This window comes from Lepisosteus oculatus, chromosome 10 (genome assembly GCF_040954835.1).
Source record: "Lepisosteus oculatus isolate fLepOcu1 chromosome 10, fLepOcu1.hap2, whole genome shotgun sequence".
Lineage (NCBI taxonomy): Eukaryota > Metazoa > Chordata > Actinopteri > Semionotiformes > Lepisosteidae > Lepisosteus > Lepisosteus oculatus.
The window spans coordinates 11523524-11550202 of NC_090705.1; the positions used below are offsets into that span (position 1 = coordinate 11523524).

A 26679-nucleotide genomic window follows, 5' to 3' on the forward strand; every position below is an offset into this window, starting at 1 on the left:
ATAAGCAACTCTACACAGTAATCATCCTAGTCTAGGGACTCAGGACACTAGGGCTGTGATGCAGTAGCACTGACCATCACATACTGGTGTTTGCTGAAAGTATTTTTAGTGTGATAAGGAATTACCAGGATTTTGATGCAGAAGATGTTGGATTTTTTAAATATAATGTATATATTAATAAGGCAGCTCGGTGGCGCAGTGGTTAGCATTAATTCCTCACAGTGCTGGGGCCTTGGGGTCATTACCAGATCTGGGGTGCTATCTGAAAAGAGTTTGTATGTTCTCCCTGTGTTCACATGGGTTCCTCCAGGTGCTCCTGTTTCCTCCCACAGTCCAAAACCATACTGGTAGGTTACCTGGCCTCTGGGAAAATTGGCATTAGGTGAGTGTACGGTACATGTCTGTGTTTATGTCAGTCTGCCCTGTGATGAACTGACGTCCTATCCAGGGTGTACCCTGCCTTGTGCCCGTTGCTTACTAGGATAGGCTTCGGCTCCCCTGAATTGGAAGAAACTGTTAGAAACCAGATGGATGGATAAATTAATAACAGATGCAGTCTAAACATAATAATTATGCCCATGGACTAAGGGGTTACACAGCACATTGTCCTCATTTCATACTGTTCAAGGGTCTCCAGAGGTTTTATCTTCAGACCCGTCTAGAACAGAGGTTAAAACCATTTTAAACAGCAAATATAAACTGAACCCTGCTTCACAAGCTCAAGAACTGTATGCTGTTGCTTTAAATATGAAATATATGTAAGTGGTTGTTAGTATAATTATTATTCTTTAGGGATGAAATTTGCTTAAGTCATTTGAAAATAATTTGCTGACAATAAAATAAAAGGAAGCCTCTCTTGTATTGTGAAATCCCCAAAATGGGAGTTAGTCATTAGAAAACACTAGCTTTATTTATGGGCTACAGTAATAATTATGGAGAGCAAAGGCATTCACGACTGCTATTCGTATACACGATTTTTAATTTTAAGAATACAGAAAGCTTCTTTTAAAACGTTAAGGGGAGAAGGAGTCACTGCGTTTGTTTTTCTTTTAAAAAAAGTACGCTGCACCTATATGCGGTAGAATTTTAGAGGCAAAAAAAAATCTGCAACTGGAAATTAACATCAAGTGGGTTGGGCACGGTTTTCTTCCCTTTTTCCCTAACTATAAGTATGGAAACTAACTTGTCCAAACCTACTGCACTTGGAAAGAGAGATGGGTGTTAGCAATCTGAGGTCGCAGACAGCTATGAAGCTTCATGTGGTAAGTCGTATCTGATAGTTCTACTCTGATTGCATTTAAGATTGGACCATACTTTTAACAGTATTTTATCACGTTTTTTCAAGTTGCGTATTCTTCTGTTTTCTAAGAGTTTAGTGGTTCACATCAGAATGCCTTGATGAGAGAAAGTATCTGTACCGCAAGGATTTATTATTTTAAGTGTGTAAATACTGTACATCCGTAACACAGATCTGTAGTAGAAATGTCTGTTTGCAGTGGAGCAAGTATTTAGATTCAGGAAATCGGAAAAAAAAGCTAATTGGAAAGAGAGTCATGGTATTACTGTGATGGGCTGTTTAAATTAAATACTTTGCTGCATAACGTTGCTAAATGGTAAATATAACAGTAAGTAGTAAGGTGTACTGTATGTTAAATATTTAGAGCTAAACTACAGAAAAGTGAATCATACCGTAGATATGCCCAAGCTACTTTAAGAGACCCCCGTTCATAATTGGGTAATGTATTTCAAAAGTAAGACAGGTTATTTTTTCATTTACAGTACAATGACTAAATTGTTGTTTCTCCATCTCAAGTCTTCGGGCATTGCAGATTTGTTTCTAAATAAACGGAACTCGATATTATCATTATTATCATGATGTTACATTATAGATCAGGTTCTCGATGTAGTTTTACGCTTTTTTGTAAGCGGGTGGTTTGCATTTCAAATGACCTAAGGTGGTGATGGTAACGGATCAAGAGTATAATGTCACCGTATTTTAATATGTATTATTACGCCCTGTGCCAAAAAAGTTATCACCTCTCACCACACAGCACAGACAGTCGCTCCATCACAGAATGAGGTGTAGGTTGCTGTGAGCGAGTCAGACTTCCCACAGAAAAACCCGAGCACACACATTAAAGATTGTGGTTAGTACAAGAGAAAACAACTTCGCATTGAGAAATCCAGAAATCCAGCTGAAAATAAAAGTAATGGTTTACGGAGGGAAGCAGCAGATAAACAGTTCATAAGAACAAATGACTGGTACAACTAATTATATATGTTTGCAGATTATTTTCTTTTTAAGTTTGTTGTTTAGAAAGACAGTATGAGACACAAAAAATAAATTAATTGCCTTACAACCAGAGCGAGGTTTTGGTCTACCTTGGGAAAGGTGTATTGAAAACCACAGTAAAATGGAGCAAGGAAATTGGGGTGAATCAAGGCCAACCTCCCAGCAAGGCAAGACACAGGGTGCGATGATGAGCAACATGAAAGGTATATTTTTTAAGAACTGAAACACGATATAGTCTAATAATCAGTGCAGTCATATGTGCAGTCAAGTTGGCTGGTCCAGAGTTATTTCAAGGTAAATAGTATAGACAAAGATTTTTCAGTTTAAGTATATTTTGGTTCCATGGTACATATAAGCTATGCGGCATCATATACAATACATAGCATGAATGATTAATGAAGGTTATTATGTCAATAAGGTATTCACATTGTAGAGTGCATCTGTTAAAATGTACTGGAAAATGTGTTTATTACACAACTATTTTAAATGAAACAGTACTGGGGACATGATCATGCTGTTTGTTGCAGTTGGCTTCTTCAAACCTTTGAGATAAAAAGAGGTAATAACTTCCCACATGTCAGTCAATCTAAAAGTCAGTTTAAAAACCATGTAATGTACAGAACCTCGGGGCACATTACACACATAGTACTGTTGTTCTCTGGATGAAACAGAATAAACAAGAAGTAGAACTTGTTCCCTGTTTAATTCCATTGGATAACTGAAATGGTAGTATTCCGTTAGGCAAAGTTTAAGTCTCAGTGTTTTTCAAAAAGGAACAAAAAGTTACTGAAGGAAGTACACTATTACAACTTCCTCATTTTGTCCAAAACAAAAGATACCAATCTTATATGTAATCCAGTCGTGATGTTTTCAGCACAGAGAAAAAAGTCCAGATCCACAAATGTTAATAAAAATGTCAAGGTTTCTAGTGCTCATTCATACTATGAAAGGGAACCACTGTAACAGTTTCTGTATATCTTTCTGTATATGTATAATGATTTGCTATTACTGTTTCAGTCCATTCTAATCTAATCTAACTAATCAATCTAGAATAAAGAAGCTAATCTTGTTTATGAACAGATACTGTATGTTATGGATGAACTGAAACTGAGAGGTATGATAAATTTCAAAATGCTTCTGTGCCACATCAGTGAGATCGGAGTCTGTCTGGTGTATTTGTTTGCTAATCCCACCATCAAGGCCACCAATGAAAAACCTTCTCAGAATCCAAAAAGTAAATAAACACGCTATGTGGGCTGAATGGGTTCCTCTTATTTGTAAAAGCAGCTATGTTCTTATGTCATTTCAAAGGTAAATCAACAAAAGGGAAATATGTGGCATGCAAAAGATGGATTAAGAAAAAAATAAATTATGTAATTGAAAAATGAACAGTAGATGTCATAAATATTCCAATGCAAGAACAAATATTTACAGTAAATGAATGTATATAAATACTTCTTTATCTCTTACACATACAGTATAATACACTGTATACTTAACAGATATGAAAGAGAGATTAAAATTACCCTTATTTACATGATGGGGTGAACAATCACATTTTTATCTGAATTGCTTGTTTGTCAATAATACTGGTATTAAATTACACTTGATTCTCATAACACATGCAAAGCAGGAATGTTCTGTGATAAAGATGGTTTATTGATGGTAATAAATTGGAGTGCATTAGTATGGAATCTAATTCTTTGTGGTCCTCCATTCTTTTAAACAAAGGACAGAAAAAGAACATATATTCTTTGCTACAGTATACTTATACAAAGAACATTAAATTTGTATATGTATTACACCTGATCAATACAATGATCGTCACATGATCAATACATGTCACAATAACAAGAACCTTGGCATCTGGATTATCATTTTAAAGGAGAAATGATTAGGACGAGTCAAATGTTTTACATTTCATTTGTTTCGGAATTCATGATGTAATGGTTTGTAATTGTGTTGCTCCGCTACCAAAACAATGCTGTTGCCCCCTGTTATTTTTTTTCCTCGTGGCAAGCATGACCAGTGTGGTACATTAGTCGTTATAGTGTATATTAGAGGACAACATGACTGTAGGTGGTCCGGCCTAAATATGGAATCTTGTCTTTGAAGCCATACAGCGTATGGTGGAAAACAAGCACTGGTCTCATCTGCAAATGATTTAAAACTTTAGTGGTTTTAATTATGACATGGAAAGAGCTATTGTTCCACATAATGTCGGCCCCCCCAAGATGTGCAAAGCTTGGTGATAAAAGGCATTTCCTATTCCAGGCAATGTTAAACGTTTGAGAGAAAGTGTCTGGAAGCAGTACAGCATATCTGAAGTTATTTTTCTGAGCATGCTGTTGCAATACCTTAATAGAGCATCTGCCCAGTGCATAACCTTGGTCTCTAACTTCATGCATGCTGAATTCCACCCTCCTTGTCTCTGCACAATTCATTTTTTCCCTGAGCAATTGGAGGAGTGAATGGGTATTGGAGGATAATTTCTTGCTTCACTAGTGGACTGTAGCCAGAACTCCAGAAGCAGCAGCTCCCAGTTGGCTAAGGGCCTCTGAGGGAAGGGTACTGTAGGTTTAATCAGACAGGGCTGTCTCTGTTTCTGTTGATCACCCCCTGTGACCTCCTGGGCTCTTGCAAGCAAGTGGTGCTTTCTGTGAGGGACACTCCTCCCTTCCAGCTGTCGGTCAACCTCCCGTACGGGATCGTGCTTCCCGGCTCGAAAAACTGAGCGGCTCCTCTCAAAGGTGAGAGGGTCTGCCCATACTTCCGTATTCCCCCCATCCTCCCTACCGTTTGCTGGAGACAGGAATTGCAAGCCAAGACTAAAAAAACAACCACTGGCAACTCAAAATCGGATAGTGCTAACAGGAAAATGCACGCAATTGCACATTTCGACAAAAGACAGTTTCTTGAAATTCAGTAGTTAATTTTTAATATCCATTCCAGACATTTATTAACATTAATCAGCACTTTACTAAGAAGTTTTGCTTCATGGTACTTCATGATACCACTTAACTGTGAAATCAACAATTTGAAGGAATAACACTCAGAAAGGACTGTTACTATCATAATTTCAGCTTTCATAATTTCACTTTATTAAGAAACAATGGTGAAGTGAAGTGCTCACATACAGTACAAACTAAGAAGAATCAAAGTCAAAGTTCTATATAATTTCCAGAAGAACATAAAGATATAAAATGTTTATAAAATTAGTTATCCTATTTTAACAACAGTTACACGTCATTAAGACCTTACACCACAGAACAATATAATTTAGTTTTTGTATACACTGAACCTGTGTGATATGTTCCACTGGACAATTACAGTTTAAACTAAACAGCTTCATGCATCTACAGTATGTATCATGTCCTTCCATGCATGTAAGCCATCATACACAAGTGATGACTGTCCAATATCACACCAGTAGATTGTAGCAATATTGTCCAAAGGAATGTGTTACCCATCTTCCATAGTACTGTGTTCACACTACAACAGTTTGTATAGGCTAGCTGAAGGTATAGGCACCATTTACATTGTCATTACCCAAGATTGCCTCATCCCAAGACTCTGAAATAATACCCAGAGCATTAAATTAAATATTTTATCATCACCACACCCTGCAGACCACCCTGTTCCTCCCCATTCCTTAATACTGTAAGTCATGAAAAGGCTTTTAGTGTTGCAAGCCCAGCCCGGCGAGCCTCAGCCCCACCCTGGCCCAGTTCAAGGGCGGGAAGGCGGCTTACAAAATGAGCTAGGTGACCCAAATATTCAGTCCCTTGAATTCTGAGGAATGAGGTAGTTGTCTCATGTTGGATCCCCTGGGCCCTGACTGAAGAACATTAGACTCCCCTCAACTGTGATTTGAACCCTGTATGACCCGAGGCTTATAAAAGTGAATTGTTGGAATCTGATTTACGCTGATGCCTCTTGGCACATGAGAACTAATTATGTGGAATTAGCTTTAAAATTTCGTTTAAAACACATTCCACTATGCATCGAATTGGATCAGATGAAATTGAATGAAGTTCAGGGTCTTGTTGTTATTAAACACCAATTGGTTTGTGCAACATAGCCTGGAATAATCAATCATTCAGGTATCAACACAGATAAAGATCACATGGACTCAAATCAGATGATATTAGGATCACTTAGGTGTTCTACCAAGAATATCAAGGGTGTTGTTGGAAAGAAGAGTCATGCTGTAAATAAGGTCTCATAAATAAAGCTTTAGTTGATATTCTATTAATCAAGAATTTTCTATAAACTGAGGTTCTGTGAAGTAGTAATAAAGCGTCCATAAGTATTCAGTGTTGATGATGTTAGGTTAGGATTAGTGTGACTGTTCGGGTTAGTATCAACACTGCTTAGTGTCTAGATGCTTTATTAAAATTATAGAGAGGCAAATTAGACTTAATAGAATATCAATATAATCTTTTAATGCAAACTCTTATTTATATACAGAACAGTAATAGTAAAAGATTTAGAACGGACACTTATTTGTACAGCATTAGATTTATGCTCTCTCTGAAGGTGGACACTTTGCCCAGTCAGAAATGAATCCTCATGTAAATAGTTTTCTGTAATGTAAGCTTTGTTTATTCATATTATCTTGAATGCAAACTGTTTTTCTGTTATGCAAAACTCTTTTATGTACTGTATGTTATCTTTTGAATACCTACAGTATACCTTTTGTACCTACATTACATGATCTGTACATCATAAACACCCTGTGAAACGTTTGAATGTGCATAGAGGTCATATGAATATAAATAATCAGATTCTTGAAATATTGCATATACTATACGTTATAAACTTTGTTTTCTAAAGACTAGCCTTTCCACTTTTTGCTGTGGATCTTTCAGAAAACATAATTATAGTTGATTCAAGGTCTAACCTAAGATGTTGTTGTGGTTGCACTCTGTCCACAAAGGAAAACTGTAATGGTCGGAAGGTCAAAAGTTAATCTTTTCTTATCCTGAAGTGAATACATCATGCTCCAGGAAGAAAACAACATGATTAAATAATTATTTTAATAAATAAGTTAGTTTGGGACATTTAACTCTAATAGAGCATTTGAAGGTTGCATTACTGGACTCAAGCCAATAAACGTCACATCAGAGAAAACTCATTTTCTCTGTGTGTCTTCCTAGCTGAAGAAGTACTCTGAACATTTTTTTTCATGCTGTCAAGATTTCTGAAGCATGTTTTAGAGGGATTGACCGGAGGTTATAAGTGCTCATTTCAGTTTTACAGTACTTTAAAATATTTTCTTTATCTTTCCAGCTTTTTGCCATCTCCTTTACCTGGGCTTTTCATGAGGTACCTGTACCAAAGTATCAGCACTGGGATCCTGTAGCATCCCAGTTTTATGTGTGTGACCAGTGCCCACCTGGTACAGCTTTACAGGAGCATTGCAGTTCCACCAGACCGACTGTGTGCTCACCTTGTCCTGAACACCATTTCTCTGAACACTGGCATTGGGATGACAAGTGTCAGTATTGCACTACTGTTTGCAAGGAGAAACAGAGAGTTCGGCAAGAGTGCAACAGCACACATAACCGAATCTGTGAATGCATCGAGGGCTATCATCTTGAAATCGAGTTCTGCGTTAAACACACTGCGTGTCAGCCTGGATTTGGCGTAAAGATTCCAGGTATGTATATGTTTTTTATTAGGTGCCACCTAATTAGAAACTGCAGATTGTTTGACTTTCTGGTATTATTGGTTCTACCACACTGAAGGGAATGAGAAACATGGGCTTGCCTCTTTGTCGCACCAGCCAGCTCTCACTGGTATCTCTGCAAGCCTGCAGCCACCTGACAAGCTACAGGAGATGGTGTTTGGAAGGAAGGCAGGCAACGAAACCACTAGCTGGCTAATGCTAACTTCAGCCTAAAGAGTCTCAGGCTTACGTTTGGATTGTACAGTTCAGCTGGTGTTCTTATTGGCTGAGCTACTCAAAAGCCCTCCAATATCCAGCCATACAGTATGTCTCACATGGTTGTCTTCCTGGAAAGGGTCATGGTATCTGCGGTTTGTGACTAAGTAATTTGTTTTTAAATTCCGTCCTTCCTGTTTCAATTGGACATTAGATGTTTATTAAGCTACAGGTTCGTGGTGACCTAGAGCCTAACCTGGCAGACAATGGGCACAAGGCAGGATACACCCAGGCAGACCAGTCTATCACAGAACACACACACAGGAGCGGTTCAGAGATGCCACTTAATCTAGACAGCATTCTTTTGGAGTTCAGAAGGCTACCGGAGTGACAGACAAGAACTCATGGCCATAGAGAAATCAGGGCATACTCCTTCACACAGAGGGTCACAATCAAACTCCACACTCAAGGCCTGTGAGGCAGCAATGATAACCATATATCATGATGCCCTTTTCCCAACAAGTGATTCTATAATCACAATTGTTTCTGCTCTTTAGAATCTGCTTGTGACATCAGCGACCCGACCTTAGTGAAAATAGTGCATGAGTTGTATCTCCACATTTAGAAAGCAAACATCAATTTAACATGAAAGACATTAGTCATATTTCTTCAAATAAGTGAGTATTACGTCCAAATGTCAGATAGTAGGTCTCATGAGGTGAATTACACAATGGAGTATGTGTTGTGAAGTACAAGACAATAGCTGAGCTGACCATTCCAAAGGAATGGAGTAGAGTATGTGTAAGCTTTTCTAATATGAAATATTGTACTCAAGAGGACTTTCTTTTGCATGACGGGTAGGAAAAAATTGCACAAAACCTCTAGTATGTCCTTCTGAAACCAATGGATGAATTAACTGTGCAGATTTAAAATGCTTCCTTTCCCAGGGGAAAAATAATATCTAATTTTGTTGGGTTAGTTAATGTCTTTGAAGAATTTGCTCACACTACAATTTGTAAAATAAGAACATCATGGTATTCCTAACTGGTAATGGAATATATTTTGAAGATTGTCTTACGGTGATCCTATGTAAAAGCATTTAAATCTGTGTTAGAGTATTGTCATATGGTACTTTTTTACCCACTCCATTGAGTAAAGCAAAAAAAGGAAGATTTTCTGACTATTTGGTATATGGATATACAGTATAGATATATAGATGAGCTCTTTTGGAAAGATGTTTAGGCTCTACTTTTAGCATTAGTTTTATTGTTTTGCACTTAGAAGGACATATATTAATACAATAATGGAAAATACCTATTAGTAATAACTATTTTAAATAGTTCTTAGTTCTTAGGTCAATTTCTTGGCTTTGTTCTTAGGTCAGTTTCTCATTGAATAGATTCCTGTGTTTTCTCATTTTACCTTGCACAAGCATTTTATATACATATACAGTAACTTATGTAACCCAAGTATTCTGTGTCCATATTGCATTCTGCAGTAGCTTATTGTTTTTTTAAAAAATTTTGTAAATACAGGATATTATTGTGGTAAAATACAGTTGGTCCTGGAGGTTCAACAAAATCTGGAAGATGAGGTTTGTAACACAATAGTAAATAGATGTATTCACATTTTAAGTAAAAAATGTTTGATGTGTTAAGAAATAACATTTCGAATGGATATTTATTAAAAACCACCATTGTGGTTGGCCAAACCCTAAGGAGATTTCTGTGTCATGACTGCCGGAGAAAGATGTACTGTATATCAAGGATGAGACCTGAAAAGACAGGTAACATCATCCATTTTCCAAAGAACTTATATTATATTTAACACTTGCAAATGAATTTATTGGAAACCCTAACAAATTTAACTTATTTGCTTATATTATGCCTACTGATAATGAAAAGTAGTGAGGGGTATTATTTAGATTATATACACTACCATTAATATTAAAATATAGGTTATCACTTTGGCAATTTAATTTTATACTGTTGATGACATTATAGAGCAGGTAGTGAGTTTTGAAATAGTGTAGTGATACGAGGTTGGAAGCTTTGTGGCTGTGGGTAAACATTTTAGCAACACATTGAGTTAGACAAAACTCTTAACTTTGTACATACTGTTTATTCAGAGTGTTTATTATTAGAGGAACTAAATGTCTTTACCAATCTAAGATAAATAGTTTGTGACAGGTGTTCATGGTGAGACTTCTGACATGTCTCATGAAAGAGTGGAAATCTGTTCCTGCTCCATTTTATAAGAAATACAATAAGCAGATGTACAATTTCCCATCATAATACAATAAGTGCATACAAGATGTTGGGACAAACAGAATAATCTCTCTTGCAATAACTTTAAAAATGACCAAAATCTCATCATGTGCTATTTATTTTTAATGATCTTTCAGAACTAATGAAAATTATTCTAAAAGGCCGATAGACTTTTAAAAATATTGTAAAGACAGTTAAAAAATTAATAATGTAAGGCAGTGCTTCTGACAAGCCACTGTGGTTCCTGTTACCAGCTATTTATTTTATGAGCTGTCTTTCTCTATTATTTGATGTGTGGTTTACATTTTTACATAATGTTACATGTTTTGGTAATGTTACATTTTTGGTAATGGACAGGCAGTGAACATAGAGTAGTTTATGTATTGCTTCTGAAGACAATTAAAGAATATTTACAGTTCACTCAGTATATCCTGTTTATAAAACATAGTTTGAATCTTGGCTAAAAAACTGGATTATACTAATAGCATCTGAACAATAACAACTGGTAGTAATTAGCTACGTGCCAGGATAAATTAGATGTGGTTATTAATCAGTCAGGATTACACAGTAGTTAGCATGCCAAGCTGTCTGGCTTATATACATGTTTAAACACCAATGCTAAATTACATAAATGTATAACATCTTTGTCATCTTCCTAACACTTAATGTCTTTCTTCTGTTATTTTCATCACTCTGTGAAGTAAGTTTGTGTCATTTTTTCCAGAGCTGACTAGGGCCTGGATTAAATCTAGACTCCGATCCACCCTCCACTTGCAAATCCTGAACCTAAATTCTGATGGCAGCGTTCCATTGGAAAGGCACAAGAAGCCTCTGGCAATAAGGAATCAGTCATACTTCATTTAGAGTTTGCGACTGGGTTCCATTTAATGCATACCTGCCATCCTAAAATAATGAACTCTCAAGAGCCGTATTGTAATTTGGTAGAATTTGATCATAGTTCCGACACTGTGCAAAAAGAATGAGTGAAAGTGTTCTCAGGAAACAGAGGTTAAAAGTTGAGCCAATTTGTTGTGCATCTCATGGGACAACAACTCTGAGGATGTACTGGATGCTGGGAAGGTTCCTTTTGTGTCTGTGGTGTTTTGTTCACGTTTTTCTTAAAGAAGGAAGCGCTCCAAAGTTTAGATGTCTGTGATAACAGCAAGGTCTGAGTGGCAGGACATGAAGGGCCATCTGTCACTATTTGATTATGAGGCCATGCATAACCTTGTGAAGTAGCAGCAGAAATGTATGGATCTACAAGGGAATTGTGTTTAAAAAACTACACAGTCTTTCTTATTTGTGAGGGTATTTGGTAGATAATTTACAAATTGACTTAAACTCATATTTATGGGTAGTTTATTAAAGTCATGTTTTTCATGGTCCCTTAGGCAGTTTTAATTGTCTGGGGGCTGCTGATTAGCTTAACAAGGGAAGGCACTGGTGTACAGTGCATGTTGAGAACCATAGCCCACAGATATGTTGAGGTCTACACCGTTAACTGGCTGCAACTGGGATTCCCCATGTGGTACCACACGATTGGGCAAGTTCCCCTGAGGCTGTGAGTCAGCTAGGGTATTCTAGGCTCACTGGAACAGCAAACTCTCTGGCTTGCCAAGCACCAGTTAGCTTGCAGTGTTGTTAGCCAGAGTAAGGTCCCTCCTCCAGTCTTCTGTGGCCACAGTGGGGCTTTCAGTGTGAAAAATGGCACGTACTGTAGTTCGGACAGAGCATGTCTTGAAGACAGATGTGCTGAGGTCTTTATCTTTATCCTTCCTGTGCTGGAATGAGTTGGTCAGCAATTAGAAATCAAATTGAATATGATTTTCTCTTTATCCACAAACCCATTAATTATCAAGCTTTAACAAACATAATCTATTATATAAAGGAGAAATAATACTGTTCAGTCTTTTACAGATATTGCTGTAAAATGCCTGCAAAATGTATTATGTCTTAATGTATTACAGGATCTTAGATCTTTTCACTTTTCACTCTGACACTATTGGCATTATTGACATATAATATCAGATTTAGTTCATAAGGGCATATTCATCAACTTTATTGTGGTAAATTGATTTACAGTTAATACTTGGAAAGAACAAATGATCTTTTAAATCACATTAGCTTTTTGGAGAAGTACTCTTCATGGGAACCTGTCCAATAATTCTATGAGTGTGAAGATTTGAAATTGATGTCAATTTCTGTCAAGTTATTGCTGCAACAAATTATATTTGTGGTTTAATGTGAATTTGTGGGGTAAAGTGCTCTGGGTACCCCACTATAGTTTGGGTTCTGTTATACACTTTAATGTCTGATCTGTGTATTTGTATCTTATTGATTAGAAGTGGCAAATCACCATAAAACATCATGTTGAATATATAGTTTTTAAGAGCATTTTGAGAAAATGCAGAGGCTTTTAGGATCAGCAGATGGCGCAGTATCACTGTGATTATATATATTTGTTTGAGAGTGGGATGAGGTGTAGCGATGATTATTACTGCCATTTTTGCAAAACAACATGCAACCACACAGGATGTAAGACAGAATGTACAGCTACCCATAGCAGTAATCACCATACAGCTAAGATAATAAAAGAAACAAAAATCTGTTTTTAAAGTTTAGAGAAGAAATCCTTTATAATTTTTTTAATTCTTTTATTTTTATTTGTTCTTTATAATGGAGTTTCCAATAAATTCTCCCTCGTGGCACATATCCATTATAGCCCATTTTAGGAAGTCAGATGCTTCTTCATTTATTGGTTGAGGAAAGAGGTTTTGAATCTCATTCTGTAGTTTCAGAATATTCTGTCTCTGGGTGACTTACACTTTATTGTCCCTTCTGGAATGTTTGTGCAAATGGGGACATATCATCAATTCAACAATCAGACAACCTCATTAATGGGATACAGGCTGTGTTTTGTAACAGGCCCCTGCTATTTATTATTATCATTTGCTTTTCTACAGCACATTTCATACCAAAGTATCCCGAAGCTTTGCAGATATAAGAAGAAGCCACTTCTTCCACCACTGACGTAGAGTCCCCACCTGGGTTGAACTGTAGCAGACGTTATTTTCTGGAGTAAGTCCACTACGTAGCAGGACAAGATTAAAGGCGTTTTTTGTACATTGAATTAAGGCTAATATCCTTTAAAAAGCAGCTGTCCTCATAAAGTGGGCTAAAATGGATATGTGCCACATGGGCTAGTAATTGCACAATGTGCAATTGTGCAAGCCCAAGGTAAGATTTGGTCAGGACACTGAGGTTGACACCTCTACTCTTATGACCAATGCCACAAGATTGTCAGTGACCAAGTAGTCAGGATCTCACTTTATTGTCTTATCTTAAGGATGGCAGTTCTTATAGCAGCAATGCCGGTGCTCACCATTCTGGGGCATTTGTTTACAAATTCTGTGAGCGCCACCTAGTGGTCCACCAGCACCACCTACAGCAGCATCGTGGTACAGGTCTCCCATTCCTCCACTAACTAGGCCCAGCCTTGCATGCCTGACAAGATCGTTCTGCAATAGAATTACTTTAATCAAAGCCTTGACACAGAGGTTTTTTTCATGAGTGCTTCTTATATTTTGGATGTTTTACTCACAAAGCAAAAAATTGCAGCAAGGTAGTTTTCTTTCTCATAGCCTACTGATTATGGCTGATTACAGTTCAAAGTATTTGAAATGCAGATGTGAAGACATGCTCACACAAAGGACCTTTGAACACAGGCATGACTACACCCTCCCATATGACCGTAATAACCCCAAGTATTCACTTTCAATTCCCAATCAAATTATGCATGTCAAAAACCACAGTCCTGCCCAAATGACCAAGAAGGTGGACAAGATTAAATAATTGCCAGGCTCCAGATGTCAATGACACCATTTGAACATATTAATGGAAACTCTGGATAAAGCAATATGCTAACACACTAGACACATTGTTGAGCGCACAGTGGGGAGAGTTTCTTTTAAAAAGTATTCTTTAACAACTACAAGTTACCTATATAAGGGGTTACTTTCTAAAATGAACATCTGGGGGAGAGTAATTCAGTTGCAGTGATCTATGTGATAGGTGCATAGTTATTATGTGCATAACTATATAATCTTGTAAAATGCAATCCCCCCCCGCCCTTTAATTATTAATTTAAATAGTAATCTCTTACACAAGTAACTTGGAACGTAGTACTTTGTAAAAGTAACTTTTCTCAACACTGCAGACAAACTGTACATCTGCATTTGATATTTGTACTATGGTTGCAGAAGTATTTCTCACAATCACTGTTTCTGGTAGTGCTTCTATCCAGATGGTAGACTTCTGAATAACTGAAGGGTAACAAGAGCTACAGTATTTAGTGGTTTAAATATTGTAGTAGAGATTTCAGAGGCCAAATAAAAGCCTCTATCTGAAGCAGCTAAATTGTCCTGTGATTCCTACGCTTAATAGTTTCATTAATATTTCAGCTCAGTTTATCATTGGGGATTGAGACATTATTAACATTTTGAATATTATAAAAAAAAATTCAGAAGCTGTGCTTATGTTTCAAATGATAGCAGCCGATACCTTAAAGCTGTTTTATTTAACTTTTTGGAAAGGGAGATATATCTTTGAGATTTCCAGTTCAACTGTCAAGAACAGTCTGGTCTTAAGACCAGATTGAATGACATCTGTGCTCACCAGGTAGCATGATTATCCTTGTTTCCTAGAGCAGTACACTATTTTTTCATAGTGCAGGCAGCACATTATCCTCATAGTGGAAAGTCCCTTATGCCATAAGTTAGCATCACCACATGTTAATAACTAACCTAAGCCCAATCCAGACGCTGAATGAAAGAGTTGGACTATTCTCAAAATATCCTGTGACTATGCAGTTTAGTAAATAAATCCAAGCCCAGAACAAGCCTGGAGTTGTTGGACATTTTGATTAAGAGTTGCCTGCAGCTTTCATGATTCATTTCCAGGAACAACAGTCCCTGTGGCTGTTTGAAAGCAACACAGGAAAATTTTAAAACAACCTGGAAAACAGAATACAGTACTGAAGTGTCATTGTATTTCATGAGGTAAATGGATATGTCAAAGGCATTTAATTACAAAATTTGCCTTTTGTACTCAAATCTAATTTACTTACAGTAGCTCTTACTCTATATGCATGTTGTCATACCTAAACATATTCTTTCATATGTCCTTGTTCAGTTATATTCAATTACTAGTCTGTTAAATTTAGTTACAATTCTATAGTTAAAAACATTTTCTCAAAAAGTAAAATAGCACGTACACTGAAATGTACCTTTACTTGTTTGGATAAAATGAAACAATCTACTGTAAATCTGGCTGTGAGGGTCTCACAAGAAAATATCTTTTTCATGGCCCCTGACACACGGGGGGCCGGAGCCTATCTTGCAAGGCAGACGCCAGTCCATCAGGGCACACAGAGACACAAACACACACACTGACACCAGGACCAGTTTTCCCAGAAGCCAGTTAACCTGCCATTGTGTCTTTGCACTGTGGGAGGAAACCAGAGCACCCAGAGGAACAGAGTCCCATCAGACAAGCCCCTCCCACAAGTAACCATTAGATCTGTTCATTCTTTAAATGATGGCCTGTGAATGAGCATAAAGCATAAAAAGGTTAGTGCCTATTACAGATGAACCATGATTCTCATTTACATAATTGCAAGCTTATAGGCACGCAACAAGCCACAAGAAAAATCACTGATCTACTAAAGATCATCCTAAAGATCATCAGTGCTCTGTAGGGCACTGTCACTTGGAGAATCCAGGTCACATTCAAGTGTTATGACCCAGGATGTGAATCAGTGACATCCAGTTAAAAGGGCTACACCTGATAATAATATACTTGTTAAATCAATTGGGAGCCTTTTTCTAATACTGACACTGAATGGGGGTTGTTTCTGGGGTTAGCATCTGCTGTTCATTTTGATAATGTTGTTTATTTGGAGTTAAAGTGATCTAGTGTGTGTTACTTCTCCATGTGAGAAATTCTTTCTTCATTTGGTTTCATTCAGCCTGATATTGCAGCCTGTTAATGTGAAACGTGTATCGCAAGGGTGCAAAGATAAGAGATCCTGCTCCAGCAAAGTGAATTATTTTTTAAAAATCAAGTATTTTCTCGCTTCTGTTTTGTAAAAAGAAGTTGGAAATACCTATAACCCACAACTGAATTCCTTTTTCTGCTGACAGGTGATTGCTCTTTAAAAAAGAGGTTATGATCTTGCTTTAGTCTTACAAAATTGTTAGTGAGGCTTGAAGACCAGCACAGAAAAAAAATGTTTCATATGTTGTCACGTGACAACCAAAAATTAAGAACAAAGAATAAGCAGTGTCTAGATTATCCAGAACAAAAAGTGAAAAGAACATAGATTTTAATCTTTTATTTCTCTGTGGGGGAAGTTCCCAAGGATGTGGAGGGAAACTCATGTCTGAATGGAGTCTGATGTTCTTGAGTTTGCAGTCGGGTTTTCTTCACAATTAAAAGTAGACACAATACCATTTGTTAAGAAAATATCAAGCTTTCATATTTATAACAAAGAAACACACTATAAAAGGCTGTTGCACCTCCCTTTTATGTAAGTTTCAGTGTGGGTGTTTCTGAAACGTATTCCTTAATGGACAGCTTTTTCCACAAAATATTTAATAAACTGGTTTGTGGTAGAGATTTTAGTCTGGAGATTGTTCTGTCAACATATCAACATATATATAACAATATATATTTTCTGACATTGTGATTCCTTTTGAGGATCAAATTAATTTTGTAGCTTTGTAAGCTTTGAGAAGAGGTGCTTTGGAAATCCTTAGAAAATCTAAACTGCATACACTCCCAGCAAAACACAGGCAGAGATCATGCTGTAAGCACGAATCTTTCAGATTCAGAATGTTTAAGCTGTTTTTTAACTCTCAAAACTATTTTGCAACAGCTTTAAAGAAAATAATGACAGTCTAATTATTCTGATAAATATTGAATATACCGTTTGTCCATTTCCCATTAAATATGATTTTTAATGTTACTTTGACCATGGTCTAGGTACGCCGGAAAGTGATACAGTTTGTGAAATATGTCCAAATGGCTACTATTCGAGCAGACTATCAACAACTGAACAATGTACTAAACACACAAACTGCACAGACCTGGGGTTCAAGACATCTTCACCTGGTACTGCAACACAAGATGCTATATGTGAGAGTAATGGAAAAGGTGGAGCCACCCAATGTTTTCGTCACCACCTTCAGTGTCACTCAGGTAAAATATATCGCCTATTCATCTTCAGTCTTTGACATTTGAGAATTTTTGCTTGTGTGACTGTATTTGATTTTTGACTGCTCATCTTAGAAACGGCGTCTCATTTTCTGTGATGTTTCTGACATCTTTGTTAATTCAAAACACTTTCTCTATAACAACAAATTACTTAAAGGGACGATTAAACTTCATTCTTGTTCACTGCCTTGTAAATACAACAGTATACTGTCCCACTGTGTGTAGTCTATTACATTCATCTACTAGTTACATTAATTATTAGTTTTCAATACATTTAATTATTTTTTACTCCTTTTTACTGAAACCTTGGGTGTTTTGGACTGAAATACTTACATCCTTACCCTTAATAGCCTTTTACCAATTCTTCCAGAGTGTGCACTAATAAATGCATGTTTATGATCAGATATTGGTCAACCAATGGAGTCCAGCTTCGAATACATGCTGAGGCATGCAGTCTGAGGTCACTTGTTCAAAGTTGTGCCACCCATCTTTGAATGAGAGGTGCATTAAGCCCTCAGTCTGAACTGTTTATGATACAATCTGGCCAGGTTTCATTAATAATAATTAATAATTGCTTACACTTATATAGCGCTTTTCTGGACACTCCACTCAAAGTGCTTTACAGGTAATGGGGACACCCCTCCACCACCACTAATGTGTAGCATCCATCTGGATGATGCGACGGCAGCCATAGTGCGTCAGAACGCTCACCACACATCAGCTGTTAGTTGGGAGGAGAGCAGAGTAATGAAGCCAATTTATAGATGGAGATTATTAGGAGGCCATGATTAGTAAGGGCCAATGGGAAATTTGGCCAGGACCCCTACTCTTTTCAAGAAATGCCCTGGGATTTTTAATGACCACAGAGAGTCAGGACCTCGGTTTTATGTCTCATCCGAAGGACGGTGCCTGTTTACAGTATAGCGTCCCCCTCACCATACTGGGGCATAAGGACCCACATGGACCGCAGGGTGAGCGGCCCACTAACACCTCTTCCAGCAGCAACCTTAGTTTGTCCCAGGAGGTCTCCCATTCAGGTACTGACCAGGCTCACACCTGCTTAGCTTCAGTGGGTTGCCTGTTGTGAGTTGCAGGGTAATATGGCTGCTGGCTAAGAGAAGTTCTGTTTCTTCTGCTTAAAGAAGCAGGATGTCAGGATACACATGTTTTGTATGCTCTCGTCAGCCCATTTGTGGTAATATCTGCACTGTAGGCCTTAGAGCTGATGAACTAATGCCAAGTCCATTTAGGGAATATAAACAGCAGATACAAAAATCAGGAGCCCAAAGCTTTCATGTTTATGTTATACCTTTGGGATTCTGATTGGTAGCAGTAAACATGTATAAAGTTCAAGGTAACAGCACTTTTAATGTTATCCTTTAGTATAATCTGATTATCAGCAGGCATTCATTTAATTGTATGTCATAAACCATTTTATATAGGAAACACTGACTTACAGAAGTGTAAGAGTACCCTATAATAATGCAAAATGAAAGTGTATTTTTTTAGATTTCAGAATGTTTAGAATGATTGTTTAATAAATGCAATAATAAATTTGACTATTTTATATATTCTTTTTATTTTCTCTTTAAGATATCACTCTATGTGAGGAGGCTATATTCCAGTTTATTGTATCCCAAGGGCTATCCTCTCTCCAGCTTGATTTATTGATTGAGAACTTGCCTGGGAAAAAAGTGGACAACAAAAAAATAGAAAAATTGAGGAAGACCTGCAGTCCCAAGCAACAGATTCTTCACCTGCTGAAACTGTGGGTGCAGCAGAACAAAGACCAAGATAGCATGTTTAGCATAATACAAGGTGAGTTTAATTTAAAGTACCCAATAAAGCATTCAATTTACAGTACATATCATGTTTGAATTTGCTTTGTAGGGAACCACTTGTACCTTGCAAGCAATGCCATCCAATCCACTTCAGCAAGAATATCTGATTGCAAGGTTGTCAGAAACATCAAGATTATCTTGTCACTGCTATGTAGAACATTGTGCTTTTTAAGTTTGGAGCCATCTACCAGAGTGAAGCAAAATACGGCATAAAGCATGTTGATACAATGTTAAATGTTATCTCACTTTAATGTATGAGAGGCTAGTGTTTTCCCTTTCAGTTTCAACAACTTTTCATGTTTTGATTAGACTGTTTTTTGCTTCCTAATTAGTGACATTGGAATGTCGTGGGATTGTTTTACAGAGAAAAACTCTGTTCTGTTCTCCAGAGAAGAGTAACTTTGTGACTTCAGTGAGTCAAAAAGTTAAAATATTTATTTTACTGACCCATTTGACTGATTATCTTATGTGTTTATTGATCCTTGGATCTTATCCTGTCATTTCTTGAAAGAAGCCAGAGAATTGGCTTTAAGGACATAGCCCGTTAACCTTCAGCAGTTTCGTATATTATCAACAGTGATGGGATTTCAAATAATTATATTAAATATTTTGTTGTACTTGTCTAAAATGTCATAAAATAATTTAAGCTTTTACATGTATTTAGTTATTTTACATGTATATGCAATATATGGAGAGACGAAGAAGAAAGAACAGATGCTAAAAACTAGTACCTTAAAACGTTTTAGAGCTACAAAACTAGACCAAACGTAAGTGTTTATTGAGAACGTTGGAATAGGGAGCTGCATAAACTGCATAAACTGCAGAGGAAGAGGTTAAAGGTTTATTCCAAGCTGAGAGGTAAAGAAAAGAAACACTTAGTGAGATAGAGAAAAGCTTAGATTTTAGTTTTGGTTGTTTTAATGTGGTTCTAAAAGAATACATACAGTAGGCCTGTTGAAATATAAACAATCTGACAATGGATCTACAGTTTCTTGCCATAGACAGACAGGACATTTTGATATCAGTTGGCTATCTGATGCACATACTCATTAATTTTGTTCTCTTCAGTATTTGGAAATTGCATGCTAGCCTTAAATGCTTTATTAATGAGAGGAGGCCACCTGGCCCATCTTGCTTGTTTCGAAGTTAGTTGCTAATTAATCCAAGGATTTTATCTAGTCGTTCCTTGAAAGAAGCCAGTTTATCATGGCTAGGCAGCTAGTTTCATACTTAAAAAACTCTATTTGCAAAGTAGTGCTTTCTATTCTCAGCTTTAAATTGGTCTGCCTTGTACTTTACACTAGTCCACTTTATGCATGACAAATGTCATCTACCATGTGGCTGATAGGTTGCAGTTTTTTTTTTCTTTTTGAATTTCCTTTGCTGCTTTGTGGCCATAGTTGTTTACAGTATTCTAAATGAGTTATATCCTAGTGTATTGTACAATTTTAACACAACATCTCTTAATTTAAATGCTACTGTTTTATTTATAGCTACAGTACATATCATTCGATTGCTTCCAAAGTTGTCTGGATAGAAAAAATAATGTCAAAATACACAACTAAGCTCGTCTCATAAGTATCTTATTCAAGCTCAGTTTCCCATTTTACATGTATATTTGCAGTTTTCACAGTGTGTTTTGCAATGCAATACTGTGACCATGTGTATTAAATAACATCTGACCATGTTTGCCCTTTCTTGAATTCAGTGTTAAATTGTCTTGAATTTCTTTTCTGCTTCTTCAGTTGTAAATAATAATAATATTAACAAATTACATTTATATAGCACTTTTCTGGACACTCCACTCAAAGAGCTTTACAGGTAACGAGAAGCACTCCACCACAAATGTGCAGCACTCACCTGGATGACGCAACAGTATCAGTGAGGAATAGAACAGAGTGATGAAACCACTTCATAGTTGCGGATTATTAGGAGGCCACGAATGATAAAGGCTAGTGGGAAATTTAACCAAGACACTGGGGTTACACCCCTGTTCTTTTAGTTTTTAGTTTTTAATGATCTCAGAGAGTCAGAACCTCGGTTTAACATTTCATCTGAAGGATTCCACCTTTTTTTACATAGTTTATAGTATCCCCATCACTATAGTGAGGCATTAGGACCCACACAGACCGCAGGATGACTGCTCCCTGGTGGTCCCAATAAGACCTCTTACAGTAATTTCCCAGGAGGTCTCCTATGCAGGTACTGACCAGACTCACACCTGCTTAGCTTTAATAGGCTGCCAGTTGAGATTAAGTAACTCAGGCAACCCAAACACACGCAATCTCTCTAGAGAGTAAATCGTGGGAAAATGTTGGTATTTAAGGTTACAGGGGAATTCCACCCATTCTTCTGAGATGCAGAACAGTTTTAATATTTTTCCCAAGATGACTTATTAGTTTAATGTCACACAATTCTGAGAATATCTGTGATTGTTTCAGAATATTTTTTCCTGTTTTGAGTATCATTCCCATGTTCTATTTGATAATGTTTGGTAATACTATGAATTAACCACTTTTATACAGTACAGTACGTGTTATGCTATAATACAGTACAAATTTACAATTAAAAGACATAATTTTGCTTATAAGATTCAAGGTCATGTTCCAACAGACATCAAAGAAAGAACAAACTGCAGCGTGCTCTCCATTCTCATTAGGAAATAACGTAACTTACAATTGCTCTCATTCTATTTATGAGAATAGATCCTTAGATCAGTAAATACCTTATAAAACATTGAAAATACTGTCATCCAATCTAATTATTTTGGTAGCAACACGGTATCATTGGTCACACCTTTAGGCTATCCTAATCACAGAAATGCAATAATGACTTTGGAATTATCTCTTGTCCTTTTAACTTTTCTCTTTAATTTATAATTCTCCTTTGTTTTATACTGTAGTTATTTTTTTGCTAATTAGTATACACTTCATATTGGAGAAAAAAAAAAACCTATGATAACAACAACTATGATATTGTGTTCTTTTTTGGTATTTCCTCCTAACAGATATTTGACTTTCTGTAATTTATGATTAATCATGTTGCTACAATGGCACCATGGCAGAAGAGTAAGCGCTATTCCTTCACAAGTCTTGGATCTTGTGTTTGATTCCTGCCTGGGGTGCCTTCTGTTTGCATGTTCTCCCAGGTGCCATATACGTTTTTCTCCAGATGCTGTCTTTGGAATGTGCTTCTCTAATGGATGGATGTTTGTGTATACCCTGCAATGGTTTGGGCATTGTCATGGATGTCGGAAGGGCATGCCATGGAATGACAAGGAGAGCAGAAGAGACCCTATGCATAGCGGTGAAAGGGGCAACACGGAGGTTAGCTCAGGCTCAGGGGGTTGGACAATGTCGGTTTAGAAACCTATGCCCTCACCCCATGGACGTGGGGTGACCTGGTACTAGGCTGGTCTCACGACATCCATACCCTCAATGCTGAGCCAGGACCAGAGCAGACACAGGAAGTAAATAGGCTACACAACAAGACACTCCGGAAAGACATGAATAATCACAGGGAACTAGGAACAGGACAGAAGCAGAGCGCCCTCTAGGTGTACTGGGTGTGACAGGCATACTGTCTTGCTTTGAGTTCATTGTCTGTTGGGTTGAACTACTCACTGTAACCATATACAGTACAGTATAGGACTAAGTGGTTATTGAAGATTAAAGTTACAACAACTTGTGTGCTTTTGTGTTTTATTGCAGGTGTAAATCATTGTGAGAGAGTGGTGTCTAGATGTGCCGGTTTTAGAAACCTGACACTGAGTCACTTGACTGCAGTAATGGACAGCCTGCCTGGAAACAAAGTGAAAGCAGAGGACATCAAACAGATCATGAGCACATGTGAATCAAAACAGTACATTCTTCAGCTCTTGCAACTTTGGAAGATGCAAAATGGGGACCAAGATATTGCCAAGGGACTTTCACAAAGCATCAGAAAACTAAGAAGGAAGAAAGTTCCAAAAAGGTTATTAAAAAGCATTAAAAAAATCATCAAGATCTTCAATACATCTTCTATACATAAGTTGTATGAAAAAATGTTTTTGGATATCATTCAGGGGAGCAAGTGTTTAAAATCCAAATCACTTAATGAATAAACACAGGGACATTATTTTTATCAGAAAAAGTACGAGTTATGTAAACTTATTTAAGAGTTGTATATAATCATCATTTTTTAATTATGCTTCCAAGTTTCTTTTCAGTTGGTGGATGGGTATACCATCAGGTTATTTGTGCTTCTTTTCAACATGGAATATATTTCAAAAAAGGTTTGTGCCTGTAAGAAAATGAAAAATCTCATGGAAATCTTAACAGCACTTCAACAGGTGTTACATTAATTGGAAAAAGTGGTGTTTCTTTCTAAAATACTGTATAGGGACAAAAAGGATCTCATTTAAAAAATGTCCTTTCTTTGAAAACTTACTGGGAAATAATTGGTCAGATACAATTTTTTAAATTTATTTAGCGCCTGATCAATGCACTGTGACTCTGTTTTAAAGAGTGATAATAAATTAACTAGCAGGCATCCTATCTTTTCAAAGAAAAACATTTAATACAACCCACACAACAGTTAGCAACAGCATACGTACATATTTGTTTTACAGCAAAGGTAAAAAAGTAAAAACCCCTGTTTCATTCAGTCACAGTAGCTGATCAACAGCTAATCTGTTCTGTCCATGTACTGTATCTAAGAGAGAACACCATTCTTAATAGAATGTATTCTCTAGTCTTCAGACACATGTGCCTAAAACTAATGTGAGCAAACCATTTTAGCCCCTTTGGTACCTGATGGAGCAAAGCATCAGAAGATATTAGCATAATTTTTTCTGCTATTCAAATTCTTACTTATTGCATTTCATATTCATGGTTGTTGTTTTTACCTATTCACTTTTCCATTCGAAATGGCCATTTTATCTGACCTTTCTGGCATGTGGTTTCTAAAACTATTTTTGTTGAGCTTTATAAGGAGAAGCTACTGTATGTTGGGAAATATCAGTGTTGCATCATTAACACTAAAGGTCAGAAAGGCGTGGTGCGTCATCACTTTTATAGTGAAACTCTTTGTTCTTGAACACTTAATTAGAATAGCAAATAATACCAGAAGGAAGAGCAACAGGCTATAATAATGAATTACATACTTAAGATATGATATAAGTTAATCAGTAAAATAAATATTATTTAGGTGGTTGTCCACGTCACAGAAAAATAGGAATTAAATGTTTTGTTTCTCCATTAATCAAAAAACTGAAATGTATTCATTATCATGGTACAAAATAAGCTTTATATTTTTTATTTTAATATGGAGGATTTTTAATGTCTAAATATCAATTGTGTTTTTACAAAGTATTTGTATTTAATTGGTTTAAATAATTATTTAAATATTTAATTTAATAGTCACCTACAGTAGACTACTGACAATTTTCTTTTGATGTTACTTGCCATTTTTAATTAAAAACTAGAACAATAGGTTACATTAAAAATTAGATGTGCCCAACTTTTTAGTAATTTATTTGCTTTGCATGTGAAGGGATAAGAGTATTCTACAATCGATAAATGAGGCTTATACAGTACCTTTTAATTTGCCATATAGTATTATACTCTAAAATTGCATTGCGTATGGCGCCAAAGAAAAAAGTGTTCTTTCAAACGTGACTGTCATATCTCTATGTTGATTTTTGTTGGTGTGGAAATGATAGACAAAAATGTGCTAGAAATTAAATGTAAATAATCTAAGACGTAATTTGAATACTTGTGGCACAGGTGGAAGGGCTTGTTAATTTTTCTCATCTTAAACACATGTATATATTCTTTTATATTGTTGTGACTGTGGGACATCTGAAATTCAGTGAGGTTTGTAGTTCTCATAAATCTTACCTTATTTTGATGATTTAAGACAACTGGTATTGCTTTGCTCTATATACACAGCTGTTCTTGAGTCATGAGGAAAGAATCAATCTTGGAGGATGATGACGGTAATCAAAAAGTGTTCCTAATAATTACCTCAAGTTAATTGAAGTCAATGTTAGATTGGTAAATCAGCAATTTTAAAACATAAATATTTACTGAGTAATTCCTAGTGAGGCCATTATGCCAGCTTCATTAGGAATGGGCCATAGTATAGATACAGTAGCAGAAAAAAAGGGAAGGAAAAGGGACCATCATCATTATCCATCATCCTCCTCTTCCTCCAAAGTATGTGCCGTGAGAGAACACCTCCTTGAAATTAGATATGAATCCAGATTCTGTCCAAATAATATGAATTCTGAGTACTGGGCCCTGAGGGATTTGGTTCTGGTAAGGATCTGTTTTGTTTATTAAGATGCAGGTTTTCTCTCTTTGTCCTGAAAGGTGTCTTATGTATTAAGATTATAAGGATAGAATTCTGGGCATTCTATGTCTATAGAAGGTAGGGCTCTAAAACTCACTGAATTGTAAATAGTGCATAGTGTAACCATTTGTTTATAGTGTAACTGGTGTATGTTGTGTAACTGTGTGTGTGTTATTTATCGTAATAAATATTTGTCTTGTCTAAATTTGGGCCTGATTGTTACTCTGTTGTCAAGCTGTACTAAAAACATAAAGTTTTTATTGTGTGTTTATTCTGGAGGAGGTCGAAGTTTAATGTTGCACTTCTGCTCCCCTCTGGATAAGGGCTCACTGGCTGCACACAGCACCGCTCACATCTTTCCTAGCACTTGGCATTTTGGTCTCGTCAGACCATGAGCTTCACACTCAGTGTCGCTAAGATCTTACCTTTATTGCGTTCAAGGAAGGTAAGATCTCGCTCAAACTCTCAAGCAGCTCCTGCCATGTGTCACGGACGTCCGAAGGGACTAACCGTGGGGAGCAGGAGAGCGGAAAAAGACCCATATGCGCAGCGGCGAGACAGGAAAAAGGCCCGGGCTCATTAGTGCAAAGAGTTCATGAATGCCGTATAGAAACCTATGCCCTCAGGGAGCGGACGTGGGGCGGCCTGGTGCTAGGCGGGTCTCAGGACATCCGAACATCAATGCTGAGCGAGGACAGAGTGCAAGACCCGGAAATATATAAAAAATTTCAGTTTTCCTGATGTAATCAATGCTCCCTAGCACCCCTCCCTCTACCCCACTTTCTC

At 36.8% G+C, this 26679-nt stretch overlaps 1 protein-coding gene across 1 annotated transcript; it reads left to right on the forward strand.

The window, feature by feature from the left end:
- Positions 1 to 1155: 1155 nt before the first annotated feature.
- LOC102687172 (tumor necrosis factor receptor superfamily member 11B) lies at positions 1156 to 26097 on the forward strand. The gene is made up of 5 exons (XM_006636069.3): positions 1156 to 1262; positions 7586 to 7955; positions 17489 to 17704; positions 19313 to 19537; positions 23271 to 26097. The coding sequence occupies exons 1-5, from the start codon at positions 1215 to 1217 to the stop codon at positions 23660 to 23662; spliced, it is 1251 nt and encodes a 416-aa protein (XP_006636132.1). The 5' UTR covers positions 1156 to 1214; the 3' UTR covers positions 23663 to 26097.
- Positions 26098 to 26679: the final 582 nt, after the last annotated feature.

Bases quoted from the DNA above. Each gene is read 5' to 3' on its own strand.
- LOC102687172 (XM_006636069.3), top strand. From the start codon at position 1,215: ATGGGTGTTAGCAATCTGAGGTCGCAGACAGCTATGAAGCTTCATGTG. The intron at 7,956-17,488 runs GTATGTATATGT...ACCATGGTCTAG, and splicing joins ATTTGGCGTAAAGATTCCAG to GTACGCCGGAAAGTGATACA. The intron at 19,538-23,270 runs GTGAGTTTAATT...GTTTTATTGCAG, and splicing joins CATGTTTAGCATAATACAAG to GTGTAAATCATTGTGAGAGA.